The 14,896-nt window shown below is 37.7% G+C and overlaps 1 protein-coding gene across 1 annotated transcript; it reads left to right on the top strand.

Moving 5' to 3' along the window:
* The first annotated feature begins 5,511 nt into the window (after window positions 1-5,511).
* LOC116446759 (baculoviral IAP repeat-containing protein 5.1-like) lies at window positions 5,512-8,482 on the top strand. The gene is made up of 4 exons (XM_032115114.1): window positions 5,512-5,662; window positions 6,344-6,453; window positions 6,764-6,878; window positions 7,992-8,482. Exons 1-4 carry the CDS (start codon window positions 5,525-5,527, stop codon window positions 8,181-8,183), a joined length of 555 nt encoding a protein of 184 aa, XP_031971005.1. The 5' UTR covers window positions 5,512-5,524; the 3' UTR covers window positions 8,184-8,482.
* Window positions 8,483-14,896: the final 6,414 nt, after the last annotated feature.

Consider the following 14,896-nt stretch of genomic DNA (forward strand, 5'->3'; position numbering starts at 1 on the left):
ACATGGTGTTCCCAGAGCACATTTGAGTTTTACTGACTGTAAACCCTCTTCACTATTGGTTCACATTCTGTGGCATTGCTGCAAGTGCCTTACTCTAAAGGAGCAGAATTCCCTCTATTACTGCAGTAAAAGTTACTAGCTTAGAATGAACAGAATCCAGTTGCCTACAGCTGTGTCTCTTTTTCTTTCTCTAGGCTTACAAACTGGACTAAAACTGGCCAAGGAGTTGAAAATTGTTAGAAGCTGGAGGAAGTAGGAGATACATAAACTGACTGTATAGTCACAAAATGCTTCCTCAGGAAGACAGTCAGAAAAAATACAAACCTGAAACAAAGCCTTAAAATGTTCTTAAGTGGAAAAGTAATTTCACTAGAATGGAGATACAACACAATAAAGTACAGTAAAAACTGGTGAGGGAATGTGAACATACTAACATGGATATACAGTAGAAGGTTAGGGTAAGATGGTGTGTGGCTTTACATACCTGTGTAAGAAGAATGTTGTCAAATAACAGTTGTGTTCCTGACTGATCCTTGGTAATATCAGCATTTTCAGTCATTCCAAAGATCTCTGGGAAGGGATTCTGTGGAAGTGTCTTTGCATATTCAATACAGCTTTGGTACTGAAAAAAGTTGGGGAAAAAATACCTCTAGATGGAAAAGATGCAGAAGCAGCCAGCCAGCTCACAAGAGGCCACAACCACGACAGGCTTTCCTAGTGGGATGAATAGAGTGTGTAACTAAGATGTAAAAGGCAGTACCAGGGTGGGCTGTGCTGCACAAAGTCCTTTGGTCTTGCCCTCAAATCAAGATTGGCTTTGGTTAACTAATTTCTGAAAAATTCTGGCAGCTGATGAAAATTCTGTTCAAATGAGACACCAAGTGTAAGGGGCTGCAGCCCCTCTCTGGCCCCACTGCTTGCCAGCTGTCTGAAGGTGTTCTGCTGCTGACTGACACAACTCCTGTGTGATCAATTAAGCTGATTACTGTGGCCTTTCTACCTCCAGTAGATACAATGAATTTCTGTTAGGCCTATTTTAAAATGCTTTTAACTGTACCTGGCTGGGCTGTGTCTTTGAGTGCTGACTCACACAGAGCAGTGAATTTAGATGACAGTAATAGGGTGGTGTTTACATAATGTCCCTTTCTCAGAAGTCACTGAAACAAGGCCTGATAGAAGGTGAGATTAAGCCACCAAAGCAGTGACTGAGTAAACACTGAGACACACATCAGTTTCAGTACAGATACTTTTTTTTTTTTTTTTAAATAAGCTGTTGGTAATTCTGTTGTTCTGAGATACTTACATCTCCTTCAAGAGAGGCAAAATAAACACCACTTGGCTCAAGTATATAATTGACATTTGTAATGGATTTCCGAGGACGACAACATGTTCAGAACACTTACAGAGACAGTCCCAGTCCTCAGTGCCTCTAGGACCATAACTGCATTCCCCAGTCACACAGTGAGGAGCACCAGCTGGCACCTCCTGCTGGAAACCAGGACAGTGATCTGAGCAGCAGCCTCACACTTCCCTGGGCAGCCGTACCAACATCACTGTAATTCACCTGGAAGGCAGCCAGAATTCTCACTGGAAAGTTTAAAAGCTGTTAATTACTTCTGCTAGTTCATGTTTGAACCATTTGATCTCCAGCCCTTCAAATACTTTTTAATAATCATCCCTCAAGTCACCCAGCCATTGCTGCTTTTGAAGAATAATAGCACCAAAAGTTTCTGTAGTAATGCAGCTGAAACTCCCTGAATACAAGCTTATGGAAAACTTTTCCAAAATTATCTCTTGTTTGGCATCTTTCTGAAATAAATGTATGCTGTTACAAGGCCATAGCTGTGCTCATCATTTTTTAATTTTTTTAGACAATAAAACATGCCTTAAGTCTTTAGGCTAGGAGAAACTGCACTCCTCCTAGGTGCATAAAAACAAAAAATTATGAGTGATAACAGAAAATTATTTGAAGGAAGGCAAGAGTGGGTGATACACTGAGAACTGGGATAAAGCAAAACAGTCCAAAGAAATGTTTACTACATAAAAATTATTACCTTGCAGGGGAAAAAAAGGTTCCATCCCTGCTAGGAACTGTATTTGCTATTTGTTCAGAACCTTTGGTCATGTAGTAGGAGGACATCCCCGTCACAACCCACCCACCGCCCCACTTGCTTCAGGAAAGAAACACCTCCACGAAGTGCTTCCACCACTTGCCTATTAACCACATTATTGCTTGGCTCTGCCTGTTAACCACACTAATAACCAAAGTCACTCCCGGCTGACAGTGAAAGCAGCACCCCTCTTCCTGCCAGTCCCTAACTTTAACAGATTTTGGCCATGCTGGGCTGCTTAGGAAGCTGGAGCTCAAAGAAGTGCCATGTATTGCTGGCAGATTCCAGAGAGACTTCAATGGAAAACACGCACGTCTGCAAACAGGGAGGGAAACTCCCTCTGCCAGAGTTCCTCAGATGGATCCCAGCTGGTTTCACTCCGCAGCAGTCCAGGGGCTGGTCGTGTCCCTGTCACTGAGTAAATCAGAGACAGCCACCAGGGGTGCCACTAGGATACTTTACACTTTGCCGGAGCTGCTCTTCGTGTCCTGCACAGTGGTGCTGTTCTTGAGCACCACTCAGACCCCAGCTTCTCCTGCTCACACACCGTGAGTCAGGGGAAACCTCTTGACAAACAAAGGCCTTCAGCAGGAGGTCATTAAATGGTACTGAGCATCAGTTCCAAATAGTCTCTTAAACCTCAAAGCAATTTTATTTTTTAAAGCTATTTATTTATGTATACCTAATTAATAGACATTACAATTGTATGTATGAGACCATGCACCTATACATTTTTTTAACACCATTGTATTATAAAATATTGCTCACACAATATTTTAGCTTTTTTTTTAATCCTTACCAAGAGAGATTTCTGGCCTTTACAGAAAGACATCAGGTAGAAATATTTAGTTTGGTTTTCAACTGAGACCATTTAGCTAAGTATACAGCCTCATTTAGATGGTCTACATTAATTATAAAAAAATAATGCAAAATAATGTAAAAGCGGACTGCAAACACACATCCAGTTATATGAAAACAGTGGATAGGTTTTCTCAGTCTTACCTTTTTTTTTAAATAAACACCTAGAGAGCTTGTATTACTAATGCTATAGCAACACGTTTCAATTGATGAAGTGTGAGACAAGCAATAAAATAAAAAATAAATTTACTCCACTATTGCCAGTAATTGAAACTACTTTCCTTGTAGTGGAAGACAACTATTTAATTTCGGAGGCTTTTTCCTCCCAGATCATGTATACACATTCATCAGGGTCAGCTTTAACTGATTTACAAAGTTGCAACATTACTCACAGGCTTCTGCACTTGTTGGAAAAGTCAGGATCAGATATTGAATATCAGATATTTAATGTACTGTATAGTTTAAAATACAATTTAAATCTCTTCTTTCATGTCATGCCACCTCTTATCTATCTTCCAGTGAAAAGCTCCAACTACCCATCCATTTAATCTGGAACTATAAAATTCTGACAGTTCCAGAACACTCCTGCAAACACTATTCTCCTGAAGGATGTAGGCAACCTGCCATAAAATGCAGAATGCCTTTGCAGCTTGGTGGCTGGAGACTTGAACTATATCTGTCATTCTCAATAGCATGGAATTCTGACAGAATAACAGGCAGGAAATGCAAGAAATACATCTCAGAATGTATTCTTACATGTATAATCTTACTTTCTAGTATTCTAACAGTACTTTTCTATGTAAGACCTCATTTGGGCTGTTGGGAAATTTTTGTTTGTTTGTTTTAAATGCCATAATAAAAGTCAAAGGGAAAAAAAAAAACATATTTCAATTCTGATGTATAAATGTCACCCAGCATTCCAAGGTCCTATATTACTATGGTGTTTTGATTAAATAATATATTACATATAATGCATATCTGAAAAAAATAGCGTCTTCAGGTAAGACTGCTTACATTAAACATTTAAACTATTACGGTTTTATTCCATTTTTCCGTTTGAAATTACACAAACCAATTAGTTAAATAGATCATGACATCACAAGGTTATAAAATATGCCAAAATATTTAACCTACAGTTTCTTTTAAACAACAGACAAATTATTAATTCCTGAAAACAATCCATTTGCATTAATTAGTGCCTTGTGTTAAAGAGCAGCATGAGATCAATTTTAACATGTTTTGGGGCAGTTAAAAACAGGCTTTGAGTTTACTTTGGCATTTCAACTTTTATTTAAACAAAGTTCCTTGCTTCATACAAATACACTCACACATCCACACACAGACATCAACTACATTAAAAAAGATATAAAAATGCTTGATCATCAGCAAACTTAAGAAGGGCTGCCCTGGAGTCAGTACCAGGAGAAACTATAAATACCAGTACTTGGAGGGCCCAGGTTCTGAATGATAAATTCCTGCACCACTGGTATTACCTTGGGAAAAAAAAAAAAAAGGAATGAAAGTGCCCTATTTTCATGTAACACATATTACTCTAAATATCTGAATATAAATTTCAAGGGCAGTATTCCTGCATATAAAATTAGACACCAGTACAGTGCCAGAGGAATCAGTGATGTAGCATTTGTAAATCTAGGCAAAAACTATGCCCTAAGAGCTGACCTTGGAAGTCCTATGCAAATGTTCTTTAATCCCATTTCCATCACCACATCTGGACAGAAGCATGAGCTGGATTATTTTCTGCACTTACTCCATCTGTATTATGGAGAAGATCTAAGTTTTCAATTCTCACAATGCAACGCCTTTCAAAGGTGCTAAGATCTTGGCTTAGAAAGCTGCTGCATGCAGCAGTTTTAAAGATACTGGTGTTTACACTTCCTACTGAGTTTAACTGGACTCTGTACTGAAATAAGAGACAGTTTATAAAATGACAGCTTAATGCTTTGATCCTGTAAACCCTTAGATATACATCTTTAAAGTATTATCATCCACTCTATTGCTGGGCATGCTCTATAATATTTTAAGATAGAATAGAATAATTAGAATATTATAAAATAACCATCTCTTCTTTTAAGAAATGCAACAGTATTTGTAAAGATGATCCTAAGAATTTATCTCTGAACGTGAAATTCAAGAAACACTGAAGGATTCAAACAGCAATGTTAGTTCAACCCCTTTGGTGATAATCAGGATAATATTTTTTTTAATTTTATACAGCAAAGTTACTGTATTTGTAATTAGAGTTTTAACTTGCAGGTTTTTAGATTTCAATTATAAAACCTGCAATTAGCATAGGTCCTTTCAGTTAAAAAATATATTGCATAACCAAGGACACAGAATGTGATACAAGGGAAAAAAGTTCCAGTAGCTTCATTTCTCTTGACGGTCCTGCCTATAAGCTCAGCTATGTTAGGAGGGGACTAACACTCCTTTAGGCCCTCCCCTGCTTTCCAGGTGCAATGTGTCACCAATTACCAAGGCCTTAAATGTGAGAGCAGGAGAGAGGCTCTGGCTTACACTGACTGCAGGCTTCATAGATGGAACTACTCCTACAAGAGCTTAGTTCAGCTTCCAAGCTCTTAACTGACTTTAGGGAGATGTACGAATATGAGAACCGTTTAAAAACCTTCACCAAGTGGCCCTTCCAGGAGAACTGCAAGTGCACTCCAGGGAATGTAAGTCTGAAGATGGTTATTTTGCCTCTGCCTTACTTTTTATGTACTGTGCTTGATTGTGAAGTCATTGTTAAGTGTATCCATGTTCAAGAGGAGTCCACTAAGCCTGAAAAGTTAAATACTGCAGCTTTCCTCTGTTCCCTGCTCAGAAATACTATAGTAGGATTAACTGGTTTTTCTAGTTTAACTAGAAATCTAAATCTAAAATTTAGATTAATCTAAAATTTAGATTAACTAGTGTTTGGTCCATTAGTCTGCCTACAGATTTTAATACAGTTACTGTTCTTGTTCCCCTTATTTTTTTGTTCCTGTCATTTAAAAATTAATTTCTTGTATTATGTGCTCTTTCTAATTGCAAATATCTATTGATGACACAACAGCCTACATTAGAGTAAACGATTATGCATCCAGCAGGAGGGATGAAGTAGTGCAATGATCACTGCTTCAGATTCAGAGATGGAAATTTAAATTTAAAAATCCACCTGATTTCTACTTCGGCACACACATGACACTGCCAGCCTGAATCTCAGATGAGTCATACTGCAAGAGTTACCTGAGAAAGTGCTTGATAACTTGTACAAACTTAATTTTTGGTGTCCCAACTAGACATGATTCTAAAGTGGCAGGAAACACAAGTAGTGTGTGGGATAAGGCTCTAAACTTCTAAACTGTCCCCTGCAGATGGCAAAGGCTGGCTTCATCCACTGTCCAAGTGCAAATGAACCAGATGTGGCAAAATGTTTCTTTTGCTTGTTAGAACTGGAGGGCTGGGAACCAAATGATGACCCATGGTAAGCACAGATACAACAATGCTCTTGAAGTATCTCTCCAAACTTCTTTGGTAATTTACAATGAGTTAATGTTGTTGTCAGTTTCCACCATGACAGTTCACAAAATTGGAGGTTTATCTTGCCCAGTAACTTTGAAATAGTTTAACTAGCTTTTCTCTGAGATCCACTAAAATCTGTTTCATGTTTTCTGTAAGATACTGTTTCTGACAGCACAAGTACTGAAGAGACCTGCCTGTCCAGATCTCTTCATCTCCTGAAACGTAACTTGCATAGGTTTAACATCTGTTCTTATTCTGGGTTTATCTTGCAGGGAGAAACATGCCAAACATAGCACCTGTGACTTTTTATCCCTTCCCAAGCACTTTGATGAGCTGACAATGGAGGAGTACTACATGCTGGAGATGACACGGCTCAGAACCTTCATTGTAAGTGTTAACCACATAATCTGAAATTCAAAGCTAGAATGTAAACAAGAACTTCTCTTGCTAAGATTTCCAAGCACCAGCCAGGAATGATTGTCAAAGGCTAGAACATGACTTACTCTGAAGTAATGATTTATGTGCATTATTGGCTAAGAAACCTGCACCTAAGCACTTCTCAGTGTAGTTTATTGTCTGGCTTTTGAAGGCAAACCTGTTTCCTTTAGATGTGTTTTTCCAACAGCTCATTACAGCAGAAAAAACAATATGTAGGGTGCGATAATCAATGCAGAAAACTCAACAATGAGCAGCTCTATCATTTTCAGGAGGGATGAACAACATGTGAAAAGACAAAATTTGACCAGATCATTGCTTCACATGTCCAGTTTCACATATAAACCTGCCTAATTAAACTTTAAAGCCCATTTCTAATGTTTTCTCCTCCCCACTCCTAGGGTTTCATGCCATAGTGTTGACATGTAAAAAAGCACACAACTGAGCTGCTCTGTTGATAAAGATCAGCTGATCTTTGATATGTGAACCCTAATCCTATGGATAGTAAGAATCAAGTGAACCAAGTTCCCTGATGAGGAACACTAAAAGGTTCTGCATATTATGTGTTGGTGGGTTTGCACAAATAAGATCTTTGCCTTGCTAATAATGTTCTGTATTAAATATATACCTGGTGACTGTCAAGGTTAGGTATTTCAGGTCACTGTGCAACAGATTAAACTACAAAAAAATAGGATCCTGTAGCACAGTGGGACCAGTGATATCTTAGAAGGTGGACTAAGAGTGAGGTGATGTTACCTAACTTGAACTGTGAATGATTTAGAGCAATGTTTCAAGGTATGAAAGGGGTCTTGGCAATAATATGACTTCATTTCTAAGTATAGTATATAAAAAACTTGAAGCAGCAGCAGCTTCAAGTGGAGACACTTAGCCCTCAGGATCCTGTCACCTGTAGCTGGGAAGGCTGTGCACTAGGCTCACCAGGGTATGATTGCTACTGTGAAGCACTGATACCCAAATGCAGCCTGAGGAGGGGGATTGGAATCTGGCTGAACTGCACAATTAAACTGCTCAGTTGAAAGGCTCAATCTCTTGCTTTGACTCAAGTGCAAGGTCGGCAGGCGCACAATAAACGCTTTTCAAGAAGAAGTCGCGGCAACAAGGCAGCGGTTCGTGGATTACTTTGGCTGCAGACCCCAGCTCCCAGCACCGCTGCCTCTCAGGGATGAGCCAGCAGCCCAGCAGCCAGGAGACTCAACTGCCAGGCAAAACGAGCCCAGGAGCCCAAGTGAAGTCTGATTCTAAAAGTGTCTCTTAAAGTGGTGCAAACATCTCTCTTTACCTGGGTGTGAATCTAAAGCTGAACAGGGGTGTGAGGAAGTGTATGTAAAGAATTGCTCTCAGCCTCTCTGGATCAGAGCAATGAGTAGGGACAGTTATGGCCTGTCTTTCACAGTGTGCTTTCTTGGTATGGCTGGGTGTGGGGAACTAAGAGTAGTCCCACCACCCTGCCTGTGTATGAAAAATGTCTAAGCACATACTTTCATTCTGGTTTTTAGCAAGCTGAATTTTTTTTTGGAATAAAGATTCACAACTGAGTACTTTGTGGTCTGTGTTAAAACCTTGTACCTAGGCAGACTCAAATCAGAGCAGTTCTGCTTCAAAACACTTTCCAGTGAACAAAATGGATCTGTGTGCCTCCAACAATTGGTTTCAGCACCTGCATTATCTACACCCCTGCTTACCACTAAGTTGTCTTTCTAGACCAGACAAAGTTGGCACAGATAATGACATCCAGCAAAAATAGGGGGGTGTACTGAATGAGGGCAGACACAAGGTGTGTAAGGCAGTCTCAAGGAAGAGCTCTGGGGATTTTGGTGTGTAACTGAAACAACAAAAGCTAAACCTTTACTATTCCATTTTTAAAAGTTTTCCATTACAATTTCAAACTCACTGGGATTCTCTTAAAATCTTATTATTTCCTATTTTACTTTATGAGAGACTGTTGTAGAATAAAAATGCATGTTTGCAGATACTTTTAAGATGCAGACAGACCTTTCTCAGTAAGGTGAAAGTTTTGTGCATACTTTGTCAGGTCTCAAGCGACAAATGAACAGCAGCGTCTTTCCACTCTGCAGGAAACTCCTCATACTGGGCATCCTAAAAACATGTATTTCAACATTCTTTAAAGCATTTATGTATTCTCAATCTTGAGAGTAAATTAGCCCTTGACACACATCAATCCATGAAGTATTTTTTCTTAAGTTGCAGCACCGACGTTTACATGCTTAAAGCTTTTTAAAAAAAACCCTTTAAATATGTTACTCTAAAAAGCTTCTTGTATATCTTCAATCTTCTTCTATATCTTTTAAGGACTTAGAATAATTTTACAGTTCAAGTTCTTTAGAAAGTGAAGAAGAAATGATGTGGGGGGAAACAGGAGCATCCATTTTAGCTCCCTCTTTCTGTTGGAACTCTATTCTAGTGCCAGTCTTTAATGTTACAATGATAACACGTAATCAATGACGATCGCATTACAGTATTGCAAGGTAACTATGAATTAGGCTGCAGCTGAATGCAGAAAGTGACGGCAGAAAAACAAGAATGAGAAAACTACAGTCAAGCAAAGCACCAGAGAGCTTGGTTTGTAAATGGCCTGTGACCACCCCAGCTGTTATGTTGTTATTGCAGCTTTCAGAGTGGGGGCAGCAGTTGGTGTGTGGTGTGTTAACTTTGTGTTAGCCTAACAACAGAGTATTTGTGAGTACTCCCATGAGAGTGGGAGTATTAGAGTTACGTAGGTGATGACAAAAAATGCTTCCACCTGACAAGTAAAAGGTACAGCAGCTCTCTGCATCAGGACAGTGACAGATAATGCCATTCCTTTTGATTGGCTGTGCAAGGGTCAGTAACTGTTCTCAGCTTTGCTGTTACTGGTTATGAGATTCTTTGGCAGTTAACAAATGCCAGTGAGTGTCAGTGAGTCTGTAATCTCATTTTATAGAACACCACTGACATGAAGGACTTTCTCTTTACTCCAGTTTGGCTGTGTAAATGCACACGTAGCTGTCCCACACCTCTTGGATCTTTACTGCTGGAAGTACACACCTTTCACTTATTTTAGCTATAGATTTTAAAAAGCTATAATCCCAGTATGCACAATGAATTTGTCCCCTCCCTCAGTCTCTTTTTCCAATGTCATCATTTCTCTGTTCATTTTCCAAATGACTATTTCCCAAAGAAGAACTAAAGCCCTCAACTTGCTGAATTTTTTTTTTTTTTTTTTTTTTTTTGTGTAAACACCCAAAGAAAGCTTAATTTTCACTATTTCCCACTTTCCTGCAGTCTGGTCAAGTGAAGGAGCTAGTGCTGCTTAGTTCCTTTAATGTCTCTCATTGTACATTTTTTGAGCATTTCCAACCAAAAATCCAGTCTTTCTGCATACTTCAGGTCATTTCTTTAATTAGAAAGGATTTCTAAAGCCTTGATATTAACAATCTTTTTTTAAAAGGGTCTGAGAAGTCCTGGATCATTTGACTCAGTATTGGTGATAGATTTTCATCATTTAAGTAAACAGTAAGAAAAGTGGACTGGTAAAAGTGGACAGTGTTACCTGAGTGTGAAAGTGGTTACGGTCAGATATGGAGTGTGAGATAGAAAGAAAACTATTTCTTGTCTGAATACTTTGAACACCTCTGCCAAAATAAGATGAAGTCCATTCAGGTGGTTTGAAATGCAGTGTAAAAATTTGCACAAACTACTTCAAATACTTTTTTCAAGGTAGAAACAAAGATGTGGAGAAGTTCTGTAGTTTTTTCCCAATTCCCTAGGCCACCACTCCCTCAGCAGAGAGCTACTTAGAGGATCATTCCTGTATTTCAGGCATGGTGATAATTCTGAAATCTAATTGTAATCAGTTGTAATTAAAAAGTGCAAAGCTTTTGACAGAAGATAAGAATGAGAGGAAGGTAAGTTGTTTGATCTGTGTCTCCTTCTCAGTCTTGTATTTCAATCCCTTTCTGTTTACTTCCATTCAAGAAATAGATAGTTTTTAATATTATTACTGGGTTATTATTAGCATTAAGCCCTTTCTAAGTTATAACTCCTCATCAGTTAAATGAATGTACATACAATTTATGCACAAAGTACTGACACAAAAATGACTATGGGACAAAATGTAAACTTTTTTCAAGTTACAAAAGTAACATGGTTTGCATGAGAAAAGAATGATTAAAAGAATCTCAGCACAGAGCCTGTTGTAAAAAAATTCTGACCAGTGAAGATAGCCCAAGCCAAACAGTGCTATGTGAATGATTGTCACAGAGAACTTTCTGCCAGGCTGCCTACCTCTGCCTTCACTGGGTAAAATCATCAAAAGGGGCTTACACAAAACATTCCCTGGGAATGACTGGTGTAATCCACACTGGCAGGAGGGATTCAGGTTCTGTATCTTCGTATTTCTGCTGCCAGAAAGGTTCTGGATCAAAGGGTGGTTATTTTATTTATTGCTTACTTTAATTTAGACACAGAGAGATACAGAGGTTTTTTTTGAGATGTAAAATAGTAAGATTTAAAGTCAAAGAGGTTTATAGAACACCGACTGCCTTGGTGGCAGAGGTACATTCAAATATGATCCCAAAATATTAAGTTCTGACTTAAAGAATTACTAGCAATATCTTTAATGTAACAGTTCTGCTAAAGTTTGTCTGCCCAGACCTTTCCCTGTCCCTAACTACACTACAGGTAAAAAAGCCCAATGTAGCTTTTGCATGTGAGGTGATTATTGCATTAAGTCTTGTAAATATTTTTATTAAAAAAGGTGACTAAATAACATCAGGAGATCCAGACTGGAAAAGGTGATTAAAGTAATTAATTAAATAAATTCCTGACTGGATGAAAGAATGACAGAATTGCACAGTGAAGTATTAAACATGAGAAATGTCAACACTTGTAAGGTGATACCAGACACCCAGCAGCATAAAAAAATGTTGTCAGGGAGGAGGAATAAACACATGCCAGAAATTCTTCCCAGGTTTTAGCCAAGGAATCATTTTAAAATTAAAACAGAGTTGCACATTTATTTTCAACATTCTCACTTTAACAGATGTTCCAGCAAGATAATGTGGATTTCCCAGCTTAGTTGTAATATAATAGCAGAATTCAGGAGACTCAATGGTGGAGTCTCCAAGGCAAATGCAGATACTCCTGCCTGCTTAAATGTCTGTTTGATAAAAGTGGCTCTAGGACAGGATCAAGTTCTTCTCCAATATTATCTGGTAGCCCTTCAAAATAACATAAGAATTAGTAGGATCTTGTTGGTGTTTATACTGCTGATTGACTGTTCTTTATCATATATACGGATAATGTGTGTTTACAGTGTGCAAACAATAAAAATATTAATTGAGCAATTGGTAGAGATAAGGAGAGTACTCAGCTGATTGAAAAATGAATCAAAGGAATGTACATGTAATTTTGTATCTAATATAAATTTACTAAAATGCTATTGCTATTACTGCTGCCAATGGCTGAGAGCAGTAGTTTAAGGGCTACCATTTTTAAAAAGGGAAATACCAACAAACTGCCACAGAAATCATTTTCGGTAAGTCTGAACTAAATTCAATTTTCACCATAAGCACATGAGATTGTCAAAATCAAGAAAGGAATAATGGAAAATAAACAATCCATCCCTTTACTTTTAGTCCAGTTAATAGCCTTTGAAAAACAGCTGGAGTTGTACCTATGTATTTCATTAATTTATTTCTCTTTGGAAGAAACAAGACTACCTGCAATCAAGATGCTACAGTGAACATAAGAATCTTTAATGATTCCAGCCTAGCAATCTGGTATTTATACTCTTGAAAAGACAAATAAAAACAACATTGCTTTTTAGAAATAATATTATTCTAGTATGAAGAAAAGAAATGGCAATTCTCAAAAAGCAATTAAATATTTAAATTAAACAGTATTATATTGTGCTAAAAAGTATCTTAGTATAGTATCAAGTACAACCTGGAGAGAGGGCTTCAACTACTATAGTACTCACTTGATTCAAAAAAGGGGAGAAAAATCTGTTTTCCTTGAGAACATTGGAGACTCACTAGTTTCATTTTTTAGCTAATTGTGCCCCCTCCAGGTCCTTCTGTGATTTACACTTTCATTAGTCATTAACCTTCCAGGATTGCCAAACTGAATGCACTTTTCCAGTATTGTAATAAATTGAGGGTCACTGAGTTTGATTATATGCAAACTATTGGGTTTTTCCATGTTCTTTATTCATTTGTTTGTTTGATAGCTCCCTAAGGAGACATCATCAGAGGCCATCTTCTTGCATTACTGAAGGGAAAAATACAAACTTCGGAAATTGAAATAGAAGCTCTTCAAATGTTTACCTCAAGGTGCTTCTTAAGGCAGTTTATTCCCTTTTGTCATTACTGCAAAAGCACTTCTATACAAAATCATAGCAGGCACATACTCAGTCTAATCTTTGATGAATTTAAGAGGAGATAGATGATTCCTAAAGTTCTTTGTCTACAAAAACCAATTTTCCTCCTTCAAAGAACGTGCATTTCTTACTTCCTAGAAATTTTAATTACATTTACATTTATATTTAATTCAAAATAATATCACTCTGAAAGTTTGAAATTTTTAACAGCTTTACTACAGTTAGATGCATAAACTGACTAAAAAAAAACTTGAAAACAAAGGGAATTTTCCACTAATGAAAATGGATATTGTAGAAGAAAAAAGAAGAAGAGAGGAAGTTTTGGTAGAGAAATGTACCATGAATGGCAGCAGTCTGAGATTATACAGAGGTCTGTTATGGATCAGAAACTGTATTTGGGAGTGACTAAGCAGCAGCTGAAGGAGGATGCCTTTCTTCCCCCTTTTAGAATGGTTTAGGAAAATATCCGAAGGGGACCCTGTCCAGCCTACCCACAAGAGACAAAAGCTTTCACAGGTAAAACGCATTCAGAGATACAGGAGATAAACTTGTAACCCATCAGCACAGCATAATATTAAGAAAGTTAAAGTGTGAGCTTTGTAAAGTTATGAGGATTTTGAGTAATTTGATAAACAGAGATAAGGGAAAAATTGGTAACACCATAATAGGTCTGGAGAAGCTAACAGAGGACTGGAAACCTAAATATCTGTCAGATGAGGCAGTAGCATCAGCAGTGGTAGAGAGACAATCTCAATCTCACAGTGCATAACAGTGTTCACCAGTGGGTAAAAAATGTACTGGAAGAATTGCTGAGCTCCCAAATTTCCAGGTGACTCAGTCACTTCTGAGGACCCAAAGGGAGACCCAAGGGAGATGGAGCCAAGTTACATTTTAAACATCAGCTGATACCAGGTGATACAGCAATTGCAAACTGTAAACTGAACACAGGAAACCTGGGTGTTAAGCAAAGTCTAGACCAGACCATATTTATGGTATTTGTTCATAATAATTTTATTCATTCTTATTTTAAAAGAGGAATTTAGCATTTGAGAAATACTCAGTTAAAATTTGCATTATTTCTTTCCCTACTTCAAAGTTTCAGTCATGTATTATTTTCAGCATATTCCACATCAGACTCACTATTTGAATAATTAAGGAATAGTTCTCTAATACCAGCTAAACACACATAGTTTTCATAATCTATAAAATCCTTCTTCAGTGATGGGATTGCATAAGCAGTCACTGTGTATGTTTGCAAATTATCCTTAGATTGCTCACTAATTCTGCTTTTTAAAAAATTCATTGTTACAAAAAGCTTGAGTTGCATTTTATACTGTTCCTGTGGTCCTAATATCAAGCCATAAACTCATAACTACATGCATAATATGTACCATCAGTTTGAGGTAGATTCTATCTCACCTTTCAAAATAAAATGCTATCATTATTTAGTTTTAAAATGCTAATCATCTTTCCATTAGTTCAAAAAGAATTTTGATCAAAGCTGTAAAACAGTGAAATGGAGGATGAACTGTACAAGTGTTGAATTCATTAACATCTGTCGACTGTTTAG

Source organism: Corvus moneduloides, chromosome 7 (assembly GCF_009650955.1).
Source record: "Corvus moneduloides isolate bCorMon1 chromosome 7, bCorMon1.pri, whole genome shotgun sequence".
NCBI lineage: Eukaryota > Metazoa > Chordata > Aves > Passeriformes > Corvidae > Corvus > Corvus moneduloides.

Excerpts from the sequence above, each read along its gene's own strand:
- LOC116446759 (XM_032115114.1), top strand. The coding sequence starts at position 5,525 with ATGGAACTACTCCTACAAGAGCTTAGTTCAGCTTCCAAGCTCTTAACT. Across the intron at positions 6,454-6,763 it reads GAACCAAATGATGACCCATG|GGAGAAACATGCCAAACATA; the intron begins GTAAGCACAGAT and ends TTTATCTTGCAG. Across the intron at positions 6,879-7,991 it reads CACGGCTCAGAACCTTCATT|TGCAAGGTCGGCAGGCGCAC; the intron begins GTAAGTGTTAAC and ends CTTTGACTCAAG.